Below are 22,485 nucleotides of genomic sequence, written 5' to 3' on the forward strand. Positions count from 1 at the left end.
GGGCGCGGGCCGGGGCGGCGGGCGGCGCGGGCGGGTTTGAACCGCGGAGCGGCCCCGTCCCGCCCCCCCCGGCCCCGCCATGGACTTCTCGGAGCTGTTCAAGCTCTCCGGGCTGCTCGGCCGGTTCTCCCCCGACGGCAAGTGCCTGGTGAGTAGGGGCCGCCGCCTGCGGGGGATAGGGGGTAACCGGGGCCGCGCTCCCGGCGGCTCCGCGGCCTGAGGAGACCGTTGGGTGAAGCGGTAGCGCGGGAACCCTGGGCCCGGGCCTGGCGATCGCCAGGCACCAACTTCATGTGTGGTACAGCGCCGGGACCCCGGGGAACCCCCCCGGGGTAGGGCAGGCTCCCCCCCGGGGCAGGGTGTCCCGTCCCCCCGCCTCGGCCCGGCCTTCAGGCCGCCTGGGCCGGGCCCTGAAGAAGCGGCGATAACAAAACCTTATCTATGTGTGCGGGACGGCTTGCTGGCTGAGAGGCTTTTACTCCACAAGGGTCTCTATAATGGAGACCTGATTAAGGTTAATCAGTTAAAATAATAGTTATGAGGCACAGAATAATTTTTTTTAAAGTAGAATTAGTTAACCAGAATGAACGAGGATTCTTTGCATTAATATACACACACGCACCCCTCCTTCCCTCCTGATTTAACTATTTCTGCTGTAGTTTGCAGTAGAGCGCGGCACACGTCAAGCCTTTTGAAATTAAAAGCCCTGCTCGCACAGCGCTTCGTCCCGGCATGGGCACGGCTGTGGTCCTCGGCCGGGGTCGGTGCCCTGGCTCAGCTCTGGGTTTGCTCTTGTCCAGGCTTCGTGCGTGCAGTACCGTCTGGTGGTCCGGGATGTGAACACCCTCCAGATCCTCCAGCTCTACACTTGCCTGGATCAGATCCAGTATATCGAATGGTCCTCTGATTCCCTGTTCATATTATGTGCCATGTACAAGCGAGGGATTGTTCAGGTAAGGACAAAAGCAAGACAGAGTGTGTTTCCTAGTGGGGATTTGTGTGTGCTCTCACTCAGTGAGAGCTTCTTAACAGCAAGTGCTGGTTCAATGCTTTTGCTGAAGTAACTGACATTGTCATTGAAAATGCACGGTTTGAGGATAACCCAGCATGCCATTATTTTTAAAACCATGACAAACATCTTAGTTTGAAAAAACAAAACCAAAACCAACCCCCAAATTTAGAATAAAAATAAGTATCAAAACTAATAAAAGCTGGAGATTGTCTTAGTGATTTCTTAGTTCACTAGGAAATAAATACATGCAAACTTGTTAAATGGACTAAACCTTTTTTTTTAGTGTTGGATGTTCAGAATATTTGTCACAGGAAAAAAACCAACCAAACAAGCCATCTTACTTTATAATTCTTACTGACACACAGAGGTGTGGGGCTTACTTTTGTAGTGGGATCCAGCGCCAGTCCTTCATGGCAACAGGCTTTCAGAGGTTTCCTGCCCTCTCTGGTATGCGATGCAGGAACCTTTTCTCAGCTGTAGTGTACTCTTGTAAGCAGAGGTTTTGATGAGCTGGTGTCTGTTTGGTTTCCTCTCCACCCTAGGTCTGGTCCTTGGAGCAGCCAGACTGGCACTGTAAGATAGACGAGGGCTCAGCAGGATTGGTGGCTTCATGCTGGAGTCCGGATGGTCGTCACATTCTCAATACAACAGAGTTCCATGTAAGTGTGAAGTCATGATTACTCTCGACAGTATCAGATGTCACTGTCTGCCCTTTGCCTCTTAAAATAACTTAAAGCTCTTAAAGCTGTAGTGGTGTAAAGAATGTGGGAATAGTTCTCCTGTATTCATATATGTAACCTAGGTTAATTCCAGTTTAGATGTTAGTTCTTCTGTTAACAATTTTTCCTCTTGCTTCTGATGATAAGATAGAAAATGGACACTTAGCTTTGAGCGTAATTTTCTCACAAAATTATGTGAGAAAAGTTTAGGGATAACTGGCATTCAGTGAAGCAATTTTAGAAATCAGATTTGTTGGTTGTAGCTTACGGAAGGCTCAGCAGTTCTTGCAAAAAAACCCCCAAACCATAAACATTTAAGAGTGGCCATGGAATTAAAAAAGTATGGTCTTAGGTTTATTGACTTGTGAGATGAGATTTAGATCCATATCCTGTAAATACTTTCATAATGGTTTGATTTTACACATAGGAGTCAGACTGCTGTTGATAGAACTGCTTTCAAAATTCAAATGCCTGTAAGCGCTTATGATTGAGAGCCATGTTCTGGAATTTACACTAAGGTAGAATCCAAATCAGTTTGTGGATGCTGGATACTGAGCTTGTTGGGAGGCATGTGGAAGTCTGACTCTCCACCTTTACGGTCTTTGGATTAGAGCCGACAGTTCATGTTGTTCGGTACAATGAAGAACAGTCAGAAAATAGCAAAGAACTACATGCAAGACATTTTCCTCTTTGCTGTATTTAATCTTTTCAAAGCTATAGATGGATTTTAGATGACAGGTTATTGTGTCATAACCCTGGCTAGCACTGAATTCAAATGTTACACTGCAAGATTTTTCCTTTTTTTGTGCAAATACCAATGTCAATGGAAGATAGATGGGGGACCTTGTCATCTGTGTGTGTGGACTGGAGTTAGCGCAGATCCTGGTGCTCTCAAGGGAGCTGTGGATAAACTTGTGTACAGCTACGGTACTGTTCCTGATGCACACAGGGCAGAATTCTCCAGCAGGGATTTTTAGTGCTGACCTGGGGTAGAGGTTTTCTGTCTGTAAAGCAATCTTTTTCCATTCCCCTACCCCTTTAGATAGTGGGTTTGGAGGAGTGATAAACTTAGCCCTTACTTTTCCCAGGAATGAATGGCCTTGGTAGTATTAAAATAAAAAAATGGGTCCAGAATTTCAACCTGAAGTCAGTAAAGACATGCCTGCTGGTCAGGCAGAAGCGCGGTAGTCAGTAACCCAAACTGAGGGCTGGTGCTATGTGCTACAAGTGAGTATCTCATGGCACGTGCATGTGGGGGTGGACTAGCAAGTATTTATTGCCTCCCAACAGAACTTGGTTTGACCTTAGAGGATTTCATTAAGCCTTTGCCAAGTTGGCATCTGTGTTGGGATAAGTTTTCTTTCCAGCTGTAAACAGGTTGCTAAATTAGCTTTTGTCAGACAGCTGCCTGGGTTATGCCGCTGTCTGAGTTGTGTTTACTCCTGCTCTGCTAAATCCATAGTCTGGTGGGACAGGCGCGAGTAGTGCTCGAGACAGAAACTGTCAGGATACTTAATATTGGTGTGTTATGTATGTTATCAAATTCAGCGGTTGCTTGGAGGCCTTAGGGGTTCCCTGTCAACTACTGCAGCTTGGCTTTGGTAGCCTGACATTTTCAAACAGCACCAACTAATTACTCATACTTGTAATTCTTCAGGTCAACATGTGAGTTCCACTGTAAGCTCACAAATAACTTTCTTATTCCTAGAATTTTTTTTAAAGGATATGGTCGTGCTAATTTATTCCTAGCCATCCATACTTACTAGTGCCTCAGAACAATTATTCATCTGCTAACTTGCAGTTACATCCTTTTTGTGGTCAGCATTATAGTGAATAGTGTTGTGGGGTTTTTGATGTGATTGGTGTGCAGTTCCTAACTTGAGGTGAGTGCAGCAGAATTGTGACACGCGTTTCCAAAGTCCATTTTCACTCTGTTCAGTCTTTTGAGATGGGCAGCAATGGTCTATATGCACTTAATATTAACATAACTCTGCAAATGCAGTCATTTTATTGGAGATGAGTCTGTAATAATGTGCAGGTTTTCGGGTCCCAGAATTGTTACACAATGTACAGTAATACTGAATGGCACAGGTACCTGTCTAAATCTTTACACATTTACTGCAATAAACAGCATGACGTACAAGGCAACTAAATGGTACAGGCTTATCAGAGGAGGTATATAGAGACGCTCTCCTTTCACTTGATAGTGGATTGTTTTTCACAATAATGGATTACTGGCAGATGTGGAGGAATTTACTGTGCTTAATTACAAAAGTGTGTTTAGTACTGAGTTACTTGCCCCAAAATTTCGAAAGCATCTTTGTGCTGTATATTAGCTTAAGTGTTATGTGTGGAGGGGTCATTCTGTCCGCATCGAGGATGGAAATCCTGCTGAAATGTAGAAAATATGTAGGCTGGTTCCTTAAACTCTTGCTATGGAGGATTCTCTGCAAGGTGAGATACAGACTTGCTTGGTTTTGCCAGGCAAACCCCAGTTTTGGGCAGCTGGATATATTCAAAGGTACTTCCAAAATCAAAGGCTTTTTTTTTTCTTTAATTGTCTGCTTATATCTTACAGGTACAGGTGAGAAGTGGTCAGAATAGTTTCAACTTGATTTTTCATCACCTTATTTATACCAAGCTAGAGTACAGTTCTGTTAGGAAAATCAGGGGTTTTTTTTGGGGAAAAAAACCGGAGGTATTCTTTTCCCTCATTTAACTGATCAAGAGCAAATCTAAATTAGTTGGAAAAACACATTTGAAATCCTGCTATCTGGAATCTGAAGAGTTGGAGCACCATGTTAATTATATTGATTCATGCAGTGCGCTGGAAAGTAGTTTGTTGTCCCGTAGCTATCGTTTGTCACTTATTTTGTAGTGGGTGCTTCCTCTCCTGCTGCAATCCAGTCCATGAGGCAGTTCTGCAGTGTGTAACACAGCAAGCTGACTGCTGGAAGATTCCGCATTATCAGTTTGTCCCATGGAAGGTGTCGTACCAGGTGTCTTTCCTCTTACAGTGCCATCGTTCCACCTGAATTCATAGGCACATGTAGACCATAAACAAGAGCTGCAGATAAAAGATACAGAGAAAGCAAATGGATCCTCTGCTTCTTCGTGACTCTCATGTTTTGTGATAAATAGTTTGAAGATCAGCAGCATTGTTCTCGAGTGTTTCTTTTAAGAGACATACTTATAAACTACAGATATTGTATTTTCTCCACTACCATTTTAGGTACTGAAGCATTAAGAAGCTCCTTTCGTACTACAGCAGCGGGAAAAAAGTGTGTGTTTCTGTGTATATTGGCGCTAATCCTTAGTAACTGTAAATGGCTACATTGGTTGAAAAATGCTTTCTGTCGAGGAATGTGCTCTGAATAATCTTCTGAAATCCGGTGCTGACAGACACTGCTATGTAAGGAGGCCTTGTGACCCAGTCAAGTCTGGGACAAAAGTTGACAGTCATTTGAGATGCAAGGTTGTTTAAAAGTGTGTTTTTATCTTTTGAAAATCACCAGTCCTACACCTGCCTATAGCTGTCAACATTGGGATGTAGGCCTGAACCCACCAGCACTGGAGACTGTTTATCACGTTACCATCTAAATACTTTTTATTTCTCAGCTGTTTTTAGGCTATTTTAAAAATGCTTCTGCTTTTGGTTTGGTTTTCCACTGCAAAACAACAGCTGAAAACTACTCAGACACCATTATCATTGGGATTTGAGTTTGACAACTCCACTTAATCGAGTCATCTGCACTAAAGAGAAAGTACCCCTCGAAATGAGCAGTGAAGTGCTTGCTGCAGACTTAATTGATCATGATCTATTCTGCTGTAAAAGCCATTGTCCCTTCCCCACAGTGTCTCTGAGAAAAGCAAATAAGAGCAATGCGATTTTTTGTAATTTTTAAAGTGTTTGGCTTTCTTTTTTTCACCGTCTGTGCATTTTATGTTTCTGTCTCTCATAATCATATCTGCTAGCTGTGAAATCTTTCTCTAGTTTAGATTGGCAGCTTGGGCAAGATTGTGGGTTAATGTTTCAGTTCCAGTTGGGAATATGAAGGGTCTCCCTTTGTGTCACAATTTAATTGTAAACATATTGTTAATCCATCTAAGATAGGTGTGAAGTTCATATGTTAAGCATATAATGTAATTTTCTCAGTTCATAAAAATGTTTGAGTGTACACAAATAGAATATAGCTTGCTTCCCTTGCTAGCATGCAGCCTTCTTGGGAGAGAGCCTGGAGTTGAGTAGAGGATCTTAATAGTTGTTATGAGCCTGCTGTCACTGCTTTAGATCAAATCTGAAGAGCTTTGGTTATCAAAGGGTTGTAGGCATCCAATACAATACTAGGCCTTTGTTTTCAAAGGTGTATTTTTGTGGGTCTTCTGTTGACTGGGTGTAAACAGCCCTCCACAGGGGTGTGTTGGTTGTGTTCCGTAGTCTCTCCCCAGTGCTGCAATGGCATTATTGCAATTTCTGTCGTACCTGCTAGAAATGATGTGGTGGGGAGGTACCTGGGCAATACACGGCTACTCCAACAACGTCAGCGTTTAATGTTACCGAAACTTTCGGTGGCAGTGAAGCGCATGCTCAGCAGTTAAGTGCAACAAGACAAGCATGAACAGGGAAAACGTGATTAGTGTCTTCTCTGGGGAGTTACAGAACTTGGCCCTTTTAGAGAAGGTGCTGTCTGAACAGCACAGAGAGGGCTGCACCCAAGGGTGAAGCAGAGATGGATGCAGAAAGACTTCTCAAAATGAAGATGCGCTTGCCTTTTCTCTTCCGCAGTGGAGTGTCAGGCGAGGCAGAGGTGACAGTAGGAGCTCTGCACGTGATACGCTCTTTCTCACCGCTAGAGATTTTTCTGTTCTGATGTACTTGAGCTTGATGGGAGCCTTGTTCTGGGGCTCTGAGCCAGCCTCTGTGGTCCAGGAGATAAGCGTGTCTGACGCGCAGCAGGCCAGGTGAGTTGGTTGTGAGGCCAAGTAGCAGCACAAATGTAAACTTGGATGCCTTTGTCAGGAAAAATTATGATCCAGACCTCAGCATTCAAAGCTTGCAGCTGCTAAGCTTGATATTAAGTGGCTGTAGAATGCGTGTTGTGTATGCCACGTGTTTTGGTCAAGGGAGGAACAGCAGCAAGCTCATTTAACACTGCAATTAATAGGAGCAAGCGGCATATCACTATTGCAGTTGCTATAGAAGAATGTGAGTAGGCATTGTGTTGGTATTTTTAAAGTAAATCTTGCGTGAAGAGCAGGCTAACAATGCTGTATTTTTGTATGTCCGGAAGTGAGCAGTTGCAGTAATAAAACTTGATTAATGTTGTTCATCTAGTGGATTCCTCTAAGACCTGCTAAACTTAAAGGCGGTACTGCAGATGTCTAGCTGTAATTTCATACCTGTAAAATAAAGGAAGAGCATTACGTAGTGGTCCAGTATTTTTTCTGATTTTGGATAGAAGCAGACTGGAATCTGGTCTGTTTGTGCTCTTTCCTGTAGTAAGTTAAAAATAATAATAATTGATTTCTGTGTTGTCTCTTCAAATTTCAAAATTTTCTTCTGTATATAAAAAGCAGTAGGGAGAACAGCTAATGCTGCTCTCTTGCTTTGGAACTCCATGTATCTCTGGAGGGAGGCAGCATTAATTAGGATTCTGTAACTTGGTTTGGACACCGTGACAATTCTTTGAATCGTGCTTTCTGGCAAAAATTATGATGTCAACAATGAAAAAACCCTCCAAGTTCTGTTGCAACGCAGCCTGTAGTGATGCCAGGTAGAACACGTACATGGGATGCTGCTGCCTTGGAGTCCTTTGTCACCATTGAGTAGTACCAGTTTCTTCAGGGAAGGGAAATGTGTATTGAGGACAAATGTGCAAAAAAGTGTAGCAGAAACTTCTGCCCAAGACTGCTGGGGAATGGGCTGCACCCGCTGCAGGAGGATAAGGAGATGGTAGATATTGCTGAAGTTTTACATATATAATGAATCAGAACTAATTTTGTTGTGCAGTAGTTCTGGGAAAGGAAGCTTTATGACTGTGGTGCTTTATTGCAAAAATAGTTTTACCTGCATCTCTTCTAGAATCTCTTACCTTGGTGCAATAAAATGTAGGAAAACACAAGAAAAAAATTACACTGGAAACATTCCTCACTCCAGATATAAATGCAAAGGTTCACATGACATACTGATTAATGCACATATGTCTGGTGTGGCTGCCGTTGCTAAGGGAGAGTAAGTATTTGTTTTTAATTGAATAATCTGCAGATGGCAACGCAGAGCTTCCAGAATGCAGGCTGTGACCTTGAAGAGCTGTGGAGAGGCTTGTTTTGCAGCTGACTGCCTTCTCTGCAGTTTTTGTGTTTTATGGATGCACAAGCCTCCAGAAATACCGCAAACGTGATGTTTAAATGCCTTGCTTTGCATAGCGTATTTTGGCTCTTTTCTAACTCTTTCAGTAATTGCGTAATGTTGCCTTCTTGTGGGTGGCTGAGGAGGGGAGAGCAAAATGCAAATTAGCTGTCAAAGCTGAGCGTGTCTAAAAGTTGAAAAATACAGCTGAATTTTCATGCTTAGTAGCCTTGTCCCAAGAGATACGATGTTCTTACGCTGCTGTAACATCTCATCCATTGATAAATGCAAGAAGCTTCTCATCTCTGTTCCAGATTCTGCGATAAAACTGTGGTTTTTCCAACTGCAAAGTGTCTGTGTGCGATACTTGGCAATTATGTAGCTAGATTCATGCCAATATCAGTAACTTTAATGGTAATGAAGAGCTTTTCCCCATGTTGGTGTTCTGCAGCTCCTACCCCTCTGGAGTATTCAGTGTGCCTGTAACAGTAATTTGGAATACGTAACCTTGCTAACTGAAGGCAGTTGGGGGAGAATTCCTTGCAGTTACTTGTCAGGGCTCTGTGTTTCAGCTACATAGAAGAGCTACACAGTTTAATTAACCACAGAGGGTATATTGATCTACTTTGTTTTGTTTAATTAGGTTTATGGGTTTCTGTTTACTCAATTTTTTTTATCTACAAAAATAAACAAATAACTTCCTTGTCTCTTTCTCTTTGTGACAGCTGCGGATAACTGTGTGGTCCTTGTGTACGAAATCTGTCTCTTACATCAAGTATCCCAAAGCTTGTCAGCAGGGTAAGTGTCGCACATCTAACGCAGCAGTGGTATCTTTTTAATATGGCAGGAAGGGGAAAATCAATTTGATGTGTAATGGAGAAACACGTGTTTCGGAGCAGGTTCTGCGCCCTCCCTGCTGAGGGGTTTGCTCCCCTCAGGGATACGCGGCTCTGAGATGGGTACCTGTGTGCCACCTGTGCCCCGGGGTTGTCATGTTCTCCCGGATTGAAGGGTTACATCTGAGCCACGTGCCTGGTCTTCAGATGTACATCTTCCTGTTGTGTTTGCCTCTCAAGGGTTCTTTAAGACATTAAAATGAGCTGGATGCATTGGTGATGAAAAACACTAATCCAAAGTGGCTTTTGTCATCTTTTCCACAAGAAAAGCTTTGAAAAGGAAGCTCGTGTCAGGGCTGTCCAGCCGCATGGCTGTGGTTAGCAGTTTCCTGCCTGAGGCTTGTATATAGCAATGGCCCATATACGACAAAGACAATTATGTATTGCGTATAAAATAAGAGTGGATGGGGACCAGTGCCTGGAAGTTGGGAGTACCAACGCTTGCATAGCTAATCCCTTTAGCTAGACTAAATGAACTGGTTATATGAAATCTGTGGGGTTTATAAAACAACTGTCTGTCAGTAATCAAACATGGTTTTTTGAAGCATGCTGAAGTTCTGCAATAGTTGTGAAGCTGCACCCTTAGAAATAATATATTCAGAGTTTAAGAATTGCCAACACAAGCAAATTAGTAGAACTACGCTTTGCCTTGATTAATGTGAAGATGCTTTTCCCTGTCTTTACTTCTCCTTTGAATTGGCAATAACTGCTTTTCATGGAAGATTTGTAAGCTATTCTGTCTTGTTTTCTCTCTCCCTTTTTTTTAATTTTAATGAACTTTCTCTCATTGGCAGGGATAGCTTTCACTAGGGATGGCCGCTATATGGCAGTAGCAGAAAGACGTGACTGCAAGGACTTCATTAGCATCTTTGTGTGCAGCGACTGGCAGCTACTGAGAGTAAGAGGGGTCCTTGCCTTCCACCGCTTCTGGGCAGACTAAAGCACGTGTTGCACGCTGCCTTAGGCTCTGCCACTTCGGTAGTCTGGTTCTAGACTTGCCAGTGCATTTTCTGTCCAGCACCTGGCTCCTTCCTTGGCCTGCCCGCAGACTTCCCTAGCAGTATTCTCTATATTTACTAGGTGTGCGTAAAGAATTTCTGATGGAACGCAAAAGTTCACCTTTAAATTCTTGCATGAGTTTATTTACAATAAACTGTCCTACGTTAATATTGAAAGTATCAAATGCTTGATAAAGTGATCATTTGGGACGTATAATATGAATTCTCATATTTTCTGTTTAACAATGAGACTAGTCTGTGGAGGATGCACACTAGCGTGACTTAGAGGACCGGATGGATCTGAGAAATTAAAACCCATTAAGAACTAGTCAGTACATAGTGTCACCTCTAGTTCAGGAATTCTGAGTCTCAGTAGAAGCTGATAGCAAAATTTGGGAAACGCCACTAAATGCATGTCACGGTCCCAAGCTCTTCCCTAATGATCCTGTACCGGCCTTTCTGAGGCAAGGAATTAGGCTAGCTAAATTTCTTGACTGATTCAGTGTAACTGCTTTTATTTTCTTATGAAATACTGTTCATTTTAAGATGGAGCAACTTTTTGCCTTTTCTGTAAAGGCAAACCAAAGAAACAGTGAATGCAGGATACTAATGCAAAAGAAAATATTTCTGTTCTAAGCTAGCATGCAAAAGGCTCTTGCATTTGTGGTAGCACTTAAAAGGATAAAACTGAGGACTGTGTTAGGTCAGATGCAACAGTGTTTGTTAGTATAGTATTTCAAATGGGTTTGTGTTTTCTCTTTTGGGCGCAGCATTTTGACACTGAAACACAAGATCTGTTTGGGATTGAATGGGCTCCTAATGGCTGTGTTCTGGCAGTGTGGGATACGTGTCTGGAGGTATGAGGAAGAAGCAGATTATTTTCTTGAAGAGTTCAAGCTGGTTTGTAGCCACCAGTAAAGCAGTAACTAAAATAGTGTTATAATTTTTTTTTCTTTTAAACGTAACAAAAGCTGAACTCAAACCATTTTAAATATTTTAGTTGTATTGGTAATGGATGTCCTCACAAGTGTATGTCAAACTGTTGTGTAAATCTTTAATGACAGTAAATTATCTTATTAGCTTTCTTTCTGTTTATCTTGGGGAAAAAAAGTATTACTGTAATCATTGCAGAAGCCACTAGTGACATAATGAAAGAATTCTTCTGTAAGGCTCTTCTACCACTTTATTTTACACTGCACAGTAATTGTACAGTTAAGGTACTCATCCAGAAAGTTAGCAAGGAATACATACATTGCTCTCCTTTCTGCTCTGAGTAGGTGAACTTCCAGGTATAGCTGTAAAGTTATGGGCAGCAAGATCAAAGCAAACAGCCCCGGGAACGGGCGGGGTTGTACACCCCTGATCGGATGGCTTCAGATGCTGAAGGAGCGCGAGTCTTCCATAAAGGCTCTGCTGATGCTGTGGAGCGTTGGGCTCGGGGCCTTTGTGCTCTTGGGGAGAGGCTGGATGTGTCCTGGGAGTGCCAAATGAGCCAGCGGGAAGCCTAGAGCCTCTTGTCTCAAGTCACAGATAACAAGCCCTGCCCTTTGTGTTTCACTTGCTGCGTTTTAAGCAGGGAGAGTTTGGGAGGAATGGTTTTGCCTGTCTATGGGTTTAACAATATTGTTAATCTTTAGAATTAATCTATTTATTTTTCAGTATAAAATATTGCTGTACTCCCTTGATGGCAGACTGCTGTCCACGTACCGGGCTTATGAATGGTCACTAGGCATAAAGTCAATCGCCTGGAGTCCCAGCAGTCAATTTTTGGCAATTGGCAGCTATGACGAAAAGGTAAGAAATATGTTTATGTTCGTTCTTTTACCTAAACCATTTGTAGAACTCTGTCATAACAGTTCTATCTTGCAATGCTTTCTTGAACTAGGTGCGTATCTTGAACCATGTAACTTGGAAGAAGATCACAGAGTTTGAGCATCCAGCAACCATTGTTAACAAAAGGACTGTAAGTACGGATCCAAAACCCATTGAATCATTAGCGGTGCTTTGACGCTGCTATTTGTATCTGAAAGATAGAATTATTTCATTCTGGAGACCTTGCTTTTCCCCCTCCTCATATAAACATAGGGCTTGGGAAATTGCATGAACATTTGGGGATGTAAGAAAAAATAGAGGAATTCTTTCAAATTTGATGGAATATGCACCTATGATCCTGTCATTTGCCAGTGTATTTTGATGTAGATGGCGATTGCGTTACAGATTTGGCTATGCAGATGATGACCAACTGGGAAACTTAACAGGAGAGATTTCTCTCAGCTTTATACAATTTGTGACTTTAAACAGCGTTGGAACTGGATTGTGATCAGATTTACATCTTGTATGTACAGGCTCATCCAGCTCACCTAAAGAGCATTTCCTGTAAACATCTGTCATCATTTATTTTTATCCTTGCACGCACGTATATGCAAGGCCCAGCAGATTCCGGGTAGCTGGCAGCAGGCAGAGAGCTGTAGCTTTTGTTCCAAAAATCACAAGCTGTTCTCATCCGCCAAGGTAAAAGAACAGAGAGTGCAGCAGTGCTGCGTGCTGCTGCAGAGGAGGGACTAGTCCTGTGTCTGGGCAGAGTCCCCGAAGAGTTCACATGTGTAGACCGTAAGTCTGCACTATTCATGTGACTGTGGTGATGCCTCTTAACCAGAAGCAAGGCACGACCCATTAAACGTACCTCAGCAAAGCTTCTCAGCGCTGAAAAATGCCCTTCCTTCCAGCTAGGTGTAAAATATGTAATGGAAAACGAATGGAAATAGCTCTGTTAATCTCTACTATACAGACAGGAATTGCAGTTGGTGCACTTATCCTGGTGCTTGTATTGGGGAATAATACGCTGTAGTCACACTGTTAAAATGTTTTTGCTATTTCCTTCTGCAGCGTTGCACTTTGTTTGCATTTATTTGTGAGAGTATCCAATTAAAGATTCTTTGTTGCAAAAATGAAATCTATGTTCCCATTGTAATGAAGGTGATTTATTGTACTGCCAGATTTAGCTCTCAGGAATAATGAATGAGGTGTACTCTGGCAGACTCATTCTTCCTAGACTTCAAGGTTCGTTTATTTGTCACAGGAGTGTTTTCCTGATTGTGGTTCCAAATAGCAAATGATTCACTGAGAACGCTGGAGTTGGTATTTGCCAGCTGAAGCCCTTTCCTCCATCGATGAACCAGGGGATGCTGAGATATAATGCACTTGAAAATGAGTTAGTGGGATGGGGATGACTTGGTAATAGCCCATGTTCAAATTCTCTGAGGCCCTTCTGTAGAACTCTCACTTGTTTCTTTGTAGATTGTGTATAAAGAAGTGGAGAAATCCCCATCTGTTGAAACAGAGAGACTTTCTTTCCCTCCAACAAGAGCATTGGCTAGTTCTCTCTTCAGCACACAAAGTAAATGTAAGCCAAAGTTTACTAAAATGAGACACTTGAGTTTGCCACGCGAAGTCTTCCTATAAATAAACATTATAGGCGAACTCTGCCTCGTTGATACTGGAACGGGTCTTCTGGATGCTCTGCTCCAGGCTCCCAAGATAACTGAAGAGCTCCGAGGGCAGTAAGCGCCCCGCTGGAGGGGATGCTGCCTGCGTGGTGGCTTCAAGGCAGGTTAAAGACTAGCGGGATATTGTAGAAAAGAACCGTTAATTGCTTGGGTGTAGAAACAGCAGCCAGATCTCAGTCTTGGAGCTGCTTGCAAGAGTTGTCTTAACATTGTGTGGATGTTTTTTCTGATTTTTTCAATCTATGCGATGCAGATAATTGCACTAGTTCATCTGATCCTAACAATTAAGAATCTTATCATAGCGTGTGGCAGTTCCAATAATTAAAAAAAAAAATCATCAGAAGGTGTTACTGTCTTGCTGTCTGCTATAGGATAGCAGTTAATCCCTTAGGTATGAGGTTATGTAAAAAAGAGAGCATGAAAAAGGCCATTTGGCTTCTGTCTGAGAAGCTGTAGTCATAGCAATGCTTTAAACTTGCCTTCAGACAACAGGCTGTGAAATATTAAAGAGATGGCAGACAAGGTATGATTAATTTTTTTTTTCTACTGTCTCATTGTTTGTGGTACTGCAAATCACCTCTGTCTTTGCACTGGTGTTTGTTTGAAATACTAGTTAAAAGGTAGCGGAAAACTTGATCTTTCCTTTTTTTCGTAGTTTAATCTGCAGACTTGCCTGGATTTCCAGCCTTTCTTTTGTTGTAGAAGGGCAAGAACAGTAAGCTGTTAACGTGAAGATGCAGTATCTGAAAACAACTGAAGTTTTTGATTGGAACATATTGGAGAAGAGTAAAATATGGTCATATCGCTTCAGAGATGAGGGGTTTTTAACAGCTGGAATTTAAATATTTTAATATTTTAAATATTAAATTTAATTATTTTAAATACTAAGGCTCCCTTAGTAAACTACTTTCATTTCAAATTCCAGATGACATTTCCCAGGTGCCAGTTTCTTTACAGTATGTCAAACCAGTGACTGACAGGGCAAATCCCAAAATGGGAATTGGGATGTTGGCATTCAGTCCAGATAACTGTTTCCTGGCAACCAAAAATGGTGAGTTCCTGCTGCTCGATATGAAAGGGGGAAGCTGCTGGTTGTGTGTGGTGTGTTCTCAAAAGAGAAAGGAGGGCGATAGTTGGCCAGTTATTTTTCACTATGGGAAGACGTGTGGCCCTATTTAAAATCAGTTCTCTGTTGTGCAAACGTGTCACTACAGAGGAAATCCAGCCTGTCTTCTAGCGTGGGAACCGCTTATCAGTGCGTTAACTTGGTCTTGGCTTTGGTTTTAATGAAAACAGTATACTTCTTATTTCTTCAAATGTATGCTTGCTCATTGTATTAGGAAGTGAAATACACAAATCCTTCCTCCTCCCATCACACCAAGTGTCTCTTGAAAGGCAGAATTCTTTACAACCTGTAGTAGTGGGGCTTTTGGTTACCTCAAATAGTGGAAGTCATGGAATTAACGTTTAATATTTTCCTTTGACGGTCCTGAAGGGCTGTTTATGTCTGGATGCAGCTGTGGTTCAGAGGCAAAAGCCACCAACAGTAGCATAATTGCGAATAACTTGATAAAAGCCAGTGCAGGACTGGAACGCAAACCAAGTCACTTCTTTTATCCTTTTCGTAACTTTTCCAAAGTGAAACTGAAGGCACTGCTAGGCAAAACTCTAGTGGCCTTAAACTCGTGGTGCACCTAAATGCCCATTTCTTTAAAATAAAGCGTGATCTTTTTATCCTTCAGGTATTCACATGATTACCTCTCCCTTTTCTGACAGATAACATTCCTAACGCTGTCTGGATCTGGGACATTCAAAAGCTGAAACTGTTTGTGGTCTTGGAGCAGCTGTGTGCGATCCAGTCTTTCCAGTGGGATCCACGACAGGCTCGACTTGCCGTCTGTACGGGGAACAGCAGAGTCTACCTGTGGTCCCCAGCCGGCTGCGTGGCAGTGCAGGTTCCAGTGGAAGGTGAGGCTGCCGGCAGTACCTTCCACACGCTGTCACCAGCTGCTTGGTTACCAGATATTTTTCCACTTATAAATCGGTCTGAGCGTTAGCATGTAAATGGCTCAGATGGGCTCTTGGAACTTTTTGAAAACGTTTAAAAACTCCTCTTTCTGTCTTCAAGAAATGAAGACATGATAGCACAGGGGCTAACAAGGATTTAATTGTTGCTTTATTTGTATAGTATGTTGAATTCTTTCTCAAGATTTATATTGGTATCAGTTTATTTACATAGAAGCTGTAGTTGTGCAGAATGCCAGGTGTTGACATAAAGACTGAAATGCCTATAATGTTTTCTGGTTCTGAAAACAACTGAACTACAACAGAACACTACGGGGGGAAAATGAGCGTGGTAAATCTGATGGGGAAAGATAAGAACATATGTGCACCTGGACTCTAAGTCAGCCTGCGTGATGAGAAGTTTTACGGCTGGCAGTAGTGATACATGGCCATTAGCTAGATCCCAGAAATCCCTTTCTGCATATTTAACAGAAAAGGAATCACAAAGATTCAACTTTTTCCTCCCTACACAAGGAGCAGCAATATCGTTGGGGTACGCAGCTCTGCATGGCACCTGTCTGCATTAAAATGATGAGTCTACAAAATCTGTGCTTGTCGGTGGGAGTACAAAGTAACTGTAGGTTTGGGGAAAAGTCGGTAACGCAGCTTGTCTGTGCTGCTGTACTGGAGAACAGATTGGGAGCCTTAGCGGGGTGTTTGGTTTTGGTACTGCTGCAGGAGAGCCAAGGTGGGGAGGGTATTTTCTGCACTGTGTGTGACTGACTCCAGGCGCCTTTTCCCAGCGTACGAGGACGGACTGGCAGCTTCTTGCTGACAAACTCTGATCTGTTTCTGCAGGTGACTTCCAGATCGTCTCTCTCTCCTGGCGTTGTAGTGGAGACTCCGTGGCGCTTCTGAGTAAGGACAACTTTTGTGTGTGTTACTTAGAAAGAGAAGAGGTAAAATAACAATCATTTGCATTAAAAATGCTCACAAGCTTGAGGAAGAATGAGGAAAGGGGTCAAACCCTGTTCCCCAATCCGAAGCTTTTGTATTTATAAGTTATTTATTTGAAGGAGCGTACCCAAACTCCAATGTGTAAAGTACGGTGATTGCGTTTGAATTAAGTGATGTAGCAACTGAAGCGTAGAGAATGAAGTCTGGATTTCAAGAAAAGTTTAGTATTGCTGTAGTTGAACTTTCTCTTGAACTTTGTCAACCACGAAACCTTATTTGCTAAAATTGTAGCTGTGTGTATATAATGTATAGCCATTATTTAAATTTTATAATTTCCAATAAATATTTTGATAGTTACAAACTTGGTATGACTCTAACTATAAACCTGTGCTTCTCCATTCTGAAATCTGTTTGTATATTATCAGTTGTGTGATTATGTAGCTATTTATCCCAGCACAAGGGAACAGTGATTTGCACACAACAGTGTACAGCTTCTATCTAGTCCTCTAAGACAACAGATTTTTCTGGTGCATTAGAATTAAATATTTTAGCAGAAGTAGATAAATGAGTAAGACACTTTCTAGAAAATCAAGTCCTGTTAAAGCAAAACAGTTTATTTTTTCAGAAAGAAAATTAAGTCATCTGTAATAATTTTGCTTTTCCAGACGAAGATGTTAACAGGTGACAGTAGCTGTGCCTGGTCCCCCACAGATTTATTATAGTGAATCTTTACAAGAAAGCTCAAAACTGATATGTTACAGGCAACTGAAAGGGGAGCTGTTGACCCAACTATCTGGTGCCAAATTGGAGTGGCCGGTTCAGCAGGGAAAGAGGAGCTGGACTCTCCTTCTACCCGGGTGGCCAGCCACTGCTTTCTTCAGAGGAAGGGAGCCCATTCTTTAGGAATTTATTGGATGTTTTTTTCTTTTCCCACTAAATTTCACAGCCTCAGTCTCCACAAAACGAAGAACGAAGAACAAACTGAGCTGAAATTTAACTTTACTGTAAGATTAATGAAAATTAAATAGATATCTTAGAAAATGCATTGAGAGGGACATGCAACTGGTTGCATTCCATCGCGACTTTACAGCGGTTTCAGAAACACACGGCTACTTTAAGATCAAAAAACCACTGCTGCAGCACAGCATTTATTCAGCATTGCAGTCGCGCAAATAAACGCTCTGATAAAATGGCATGGATAAAAGGTCACACACAATGAAAAAGCTTGGTAGAGGGGCCTCAGGAGCACTTCCAGTTGTAGCCTCTCTTATGCTGCTTCTGAATGTCAGTACTGGACTTCAGTATGAGGTTCAGTGCAAGAATGTATAAATCCAGATTGTACAGTGCTTAAAGCTTTATCTGTCTCCATTGAAGAGTCCTGCGCTGCTGCTGCCCCAAATTAGAGTAGATTTAAGAAAAATTGCTAAGAATATAAATCTAATCAAAATAGAATTCCTTTTCAGTTTTATAAATAATAGCTTTGAAGGCAAATGTTTTTGTGAGGCTTTTGGCAATATTCTCTCAAAAGAGTCTTTATTCTATTGCTGCAGCAGGAAAACACACATAAGAAATTAGGAAGTTATTAGGAAGGGAGATATTTTTACAAAAAGCTAATAAACGCACGTTCAGCCATATTTTTCAGTTCACAAAGTACTTGTTCAGGTACGCGGCTCCTGAGCAGACCCGACAGTACAGCGCTAACAAAATCTGCTGCTAAAGAATGACTGACATGGCTTTCAAAATTCTTAACAGGCATTAATCAAAACGCTAAGATTACTGTAATTGTGAACACCGGTACCTCTTCAAACACCACAGATCAGTCCCAAGCACACCACATGATTTGACACCATATATAGGGATACAACTGCAATAGGGCATGAACGTTCTGCTGCGTCTGGAATGTGTGTGCGGAATGTTTGTAGCAGATACCAATCGCGCTTAATTAACAGGGAAGAACACCTAGTTAGAAATGGCAAATACTGCTGCTCGCTAGCCCTGTAGAAGAACCAGGAGGATCTGTAAATTAGATACAAAATGCAAGAATGACACTACCTTGTGTCTGCTTCAGATTAATCTGACCTGACCAGAACCACCAGGGCCTCCCGTGAACTGGTAGATTACAGCTGCCCCCTTCCTTCCCCTGACGCCTCCACTTTGGTTACCCGGTGTTCTGCCGCACGGTGGGCTCTCCCCGGGAGACCAGTATCAACTCACTTTCGCTTGAAAAGATTAAACGCAAGGGATTTTAAAATCCAATTTTGCCCCTTGTCATGGAGTAGCCAAGCTTGGCCTCGTTGTTGATGAAGGACATCAGTCCCAGGTAGGTCTCGATCAGAAGAGGATGCTCCAGCACCAGCACGCCTTTAGCCCTTCCTGGCACCGGACACTCCTTATGGGCTTTCTTCACAGCTTGAATCAGCTGGGTTTTAAAGTTTTCCAGCTGAAAGAAAAAAAAAAAAATCACCTTGTTTTCCCATCGTTTTAAAACTTGCTAGGCTAACAGCTGCTGATGTTGAATTGTGAAGGATTAACACTGAAGCTGCAGTTGTCATGGATCTCCCAGGCCATGGTAAACTTCACATTGTGACATTTAACCCTGACGGTACAGTTAACTGCACAGGAGGATGCTATTTACGTGTGTGTTAAACACATGGGCTCGATGGCAAAGACTTACCAGGGACTAATATTGTTTCTTTCTGACTGTAGTTCTCCTGCCCTTATCACTGATGTGTTGAACTTACGCTACCATAGTGTTCTAGTTTCATGGAAACCTTCAGAGGAAAGCAACTATTGCAAGAAAAACTGAGAACCACCCAAGTGAAGGCTCACAGTTAGCAATTAAGCTATTTGTTTAATTAGCTGGCAGCCCTAGATAAAAGGTCAGGCATCGGCCTGTCAGGTAAGCAAGAGCAGGAGTAGCACCAAGATCAATTTTCTTTGGGGTTTTACAGGACTCTGCACTTGTGGAAGTTTCAGCCTCCTCCTTGTCTGAACCATTTAGGGGTATATGGCAAAACCAGACAGTTGTGCTGCCCTGCACGTCAAAATTTGGAGAATGGAGAAATGTAGCTTACAGCTCGAAGTTCTGCCCCTTCGATTTAACCGCTATATCTTTTCAAAATAATCTAAGTCGCATCCAGCCTACGAGATCAACAAGGCCTGTAGAACAGGAGCGGTGAGTTCCTTACTAGGCAGAGGGACGCGATCTTCTCGTTGGCGTCCGCCATGGGATGTTCGGTGAAGGTGACGTAGGGGATGCTGGTGGACCACGGGTTCCATCTGCTGATGAAGGAGGCGCGACTTTGCTTGTCCCACTGGATTCGAATACCGGTGCCTTCTCGCCTGATATCGGAGACAGCAGAATTAAGGCGGTAAGGCCTTTGGGTCCTTGAGGCAAGTTCAATTAGAAATGTACTGTCTGAAAATGACCTGCTTAAAACTGGGAGCTGAAACATAAGTTTGGTAGTAAGTAGCAGATAGAAGAATTCAGCCCCTGAAATATGCAAAGGGACATTTTTTTTTAAGCTGAGTACAAAAAGGTTCAGCTCATGAGACACCTGGGACACTGCCTGAACTATGGCCCGTGACAGCCTGCGCTTATGTACGACCTGGCGTTTACACGTGGCTTTCTAGTAATGCTGAGGTGGTGCTGCTCCGTTACCTACTGGTGATGGACTTCTGCTCCCACATCTATCCGTCCTACCCTGAAAGCCCTTGAGAAACTCCCTTTTAACGTAACTACTAACTGTTCCAGCAGAACAGCAGCTGCTCCGAGCTGCTCTGATGAGGCTTCGTAATTGTTCACGAAGTCACGTGAGCAAAAGGAAGAATCCTCAAACTTGGCCAGTGACAAAGGTTGACAGCTCCATTTACAGTGACAATACAAGAATTACAAGAACGTTACAGTACTCCTGTGCCAACTTACTTGTTCAGAGACTTAGGTGGGAACTCAAACTCTCCTACGGAGATGGTATCCACGCTGCTGAGGGCGATCCTCGTCACGTGCTGGCACTGCAGGCTGATGAAGTTGTACTTGCAGACCAGGAGGGACTGATCCGTGATAAGAACGAGACGCTCCTTCTCGTTGTTCCAGTGATCGATCCTGGTAAGAGAACGGCACTGAGCTCCAGCAGGTCTGATGCTGGCTAAAAACACCCAAGAGCTTGACGGATGGGAGAGTCGCTAAGAACAAAGCAGAAGTCTTAGTAATGCTGTATTTGCCATCTCGGCCTTTGCTTTGAATCAGCAAGTCTGGTAAGAGGCTGAATGTCCCAACATAGGAAAATATTAAGAAAATCAGAGTAAGTCTGAAGATCTTGAGAGCTTGTGTCTCCAACTACTCCAGTAAGCATTTAATCCCATGCTGTGAGCGTGTTGCCACATTTGCTAAATTATCAGTTGCATTTGCATGTGTTCAGGGGAGAGAAATAGTTTTCTTTAACTGTGTGGTCTGACTTAGTATCTTCCCCTGGAAGAACAGTCTGTACATTCAGAAACTGGTTGGTTTCTTCGAATTTCATGAATAAAAGATCTTACCTTTCCCTGAGTTTTGCCAGACTAGGCTGTTGGGCCATCACCGCTGTGCCACTATTGCATCCTTAAAGGGCAACCCAACACGCTCAGGGTAATGAGCTCAGCTGTTAAACTACCATTTTTGGTATCTGCTATGGCTTATTTTTAGTGTAACTGCTTTAACTGCCTTTCCTTACAAAAATTTAAAGTTGTCTGTTGTTCCAGCAGGAATGCTGAGGTAAAGCTGCCGAGACCGAAGCCATCCTCGCTGCGTGAGGTAATTGCAAACAGTGGGACCAGGCAACGGGCTGGCGCGCTCCCCCCAGCCGTCACCCTTTCTCTGCCCATTCCCCTTGTGCCGCGGTGAAAGGACCAACCCCCCCTGCCTCCTGCTGGCCCCGGGGAGTGCTCGGGGCTCGTGGATGTGGCCAAGCCTAGATCCAATGAAGGCAGCAACGCGCCTCGTGTTTTGCTCCCGTCCCCTCGTCCGGATGCATGGCAGAATGGGAGCTGACAGTTTGCACGTTGGTGAGTTCTAGGGCTGACGGTCTGTAACTGGGTGATGAAGGGGTTTATTAATGCTGCCTGAGTGGGTTTTAGTGTACGAGTAAATTCTGTATTGCACTGGGTTTTGTAATGAGATAAATTATGAGTTAACATGATCCAGGAATAGGGATATGACACAGCCACCCCACGCCACGTCAAACCTTCTCTATCCATTGTGCCAGCACCAATATTTACAAGATTTTTATCTAAACACGCAGTGCGGAAGGCGCAGGTTTGGAACCGGTAGGTGAGCGATGTGGGGGGCCGAGCGTGTCCCGGGGTGTCGCGGTCCCCCCTGTCCGCCCCACTTACTCTGCCAGCAGCCAGACGCTCCGCACCTCCCCGTCCTCCCCGGGCACCACCACGGCGCGGATCTCGCTCACCGCCTGCTCGATGCTGCCGGGCTGCGGGGGCGAAGGGACGGGTCAGGGGGCGCGGGAGGGGGACACAGACACCCACAGACACGCCCGATGCCGCCCCGCGGGCCCTACCCGGAACACGAAGTACTCCCGCAGCCGCCCGGCGCGCCCGGCGCTCCGCACGCTCAGCGGCCGCAGCCGCTGCGGGGGCGGGACGGGCGGCGCGGTCCCCCCGGCCGCCAGCACGGCCGGGACCCCCGCTTCCTCCTCCGCCAGCACCGCCGGGGGGCCCCCTTCCTCCTCTTCCTCCTCCTCCCGCAGCTGCAGCATCGCGGCGAGGCCCGGACGAGCTCTCACCGCCTTCCGGGGCGGAGCGGGGCGGGGTCCTGACGATGAGACCGACCCCGCCCCCCTGCCCCGCCCCCCTGCCCCGCCCCCTGCCCCGCCCCCTGCCCCGCCCCCTGCCCCGCCCCCTGCCCCGCCCCCCTGCCCCGCCCCGTTCTCCGCCGCGCTCCGCGCTTGGGGAAGAGAAGGCTCCGGGGAGACCTTGGAGCTTCTTCCAGTCCCTCAAGGGGCTCCAGGAAAGCTGGGGGGGGACTCTGGAGCAGGGAGGGGAGCCATGGGACG

General features: G+C 44.1%; 2 protein-coding genes across 5 annotated transcripts; one reads left to right on the forward strand and one right to left on the reverse strand.

The window, feature by feature from the left end:
* Positions 1-21,242, forward strand: WRAP73 (WD repeat containing, antisense to TP73). 4 transcript variants are annotated; one of them, XM_054222122.1, is made up of 13 exons: positions 1-148; positions 801-953; positions 1,555-1,671; positions 8,806-8,878; positions 9,771-9,874; positions 10,745-10,831; positions 11,634-11,768; positions 11,860-11,937; positions 13,272-13,377; positions 14,406-14,531; positions 15,257-15,448; positions 16,343-16,402; positions 21,182-21,242. In XM_054222122.1, exons 1-13 carry the CDS (start codon positions 80-82, stop codon positions 21,193-21,195), a joined length of 1,314 nt encoding a protein of 437 aa, XP_054078097.1. In that variant the 5' UTR covers positions 1-79; the 3' UTR covers positions 21,196-21,242. The 4 variants fall into 4 exon arrangements, with proteins under 4 accessions (XP_054078097.1, XP_054078095.1, XP_054078096.1 ...); XM_054222120.1 differs by lacking the exon at positions 21,182-21,242 and adding an exon at positions 19,393-19,631; XM_054222121.1 differs by lacking the exon at positions 21,182-21,242 and adding an exon at positions 19,148-19,323.
* TPRG1L (tumor protein p63 regulated 1 like) lies at positions 17,035-22,233 on the reverse strand. Its single transcript, XM_054222125.1, has 5 exons — positions 21,991-22,233; positions 21,812-21,903; positions 20,367-20,543; positions 19,630-19,783; positions 17,035-18,881 (listed from the first exon to the last, which is right to left on the reverse strand). Exons 1-5 carry the CDS (start codon positions 22,186-22,188, stop codon positions 18,687-18,689), a joined length of 816 nt encoding a protein of 271 aa, XP_054078100.1. The 5' UTR covers positions 22,189-22,233; the 3' UTR covers positions 17,035-18,686.
* Between the last annotated feature and the right edge of the window lie 252 nt (positions 22,234-22,485).

This window comes from Rissa tridactyla, chromosome 16 (assembly GCF_028500815.1).
Source record: "Rissa tridactyla isolate bRisTri1 chromosome 16, bRisTri1.patW.cur.20221130, whole genome shotgun sequence".
In the NCBI taxonomy this organism is placed as follows: Eukaryota; Metazoa; Chordata; class Aves; order Charadriiformes; family Laridae; genus Rissa; species Rissa tridactyla.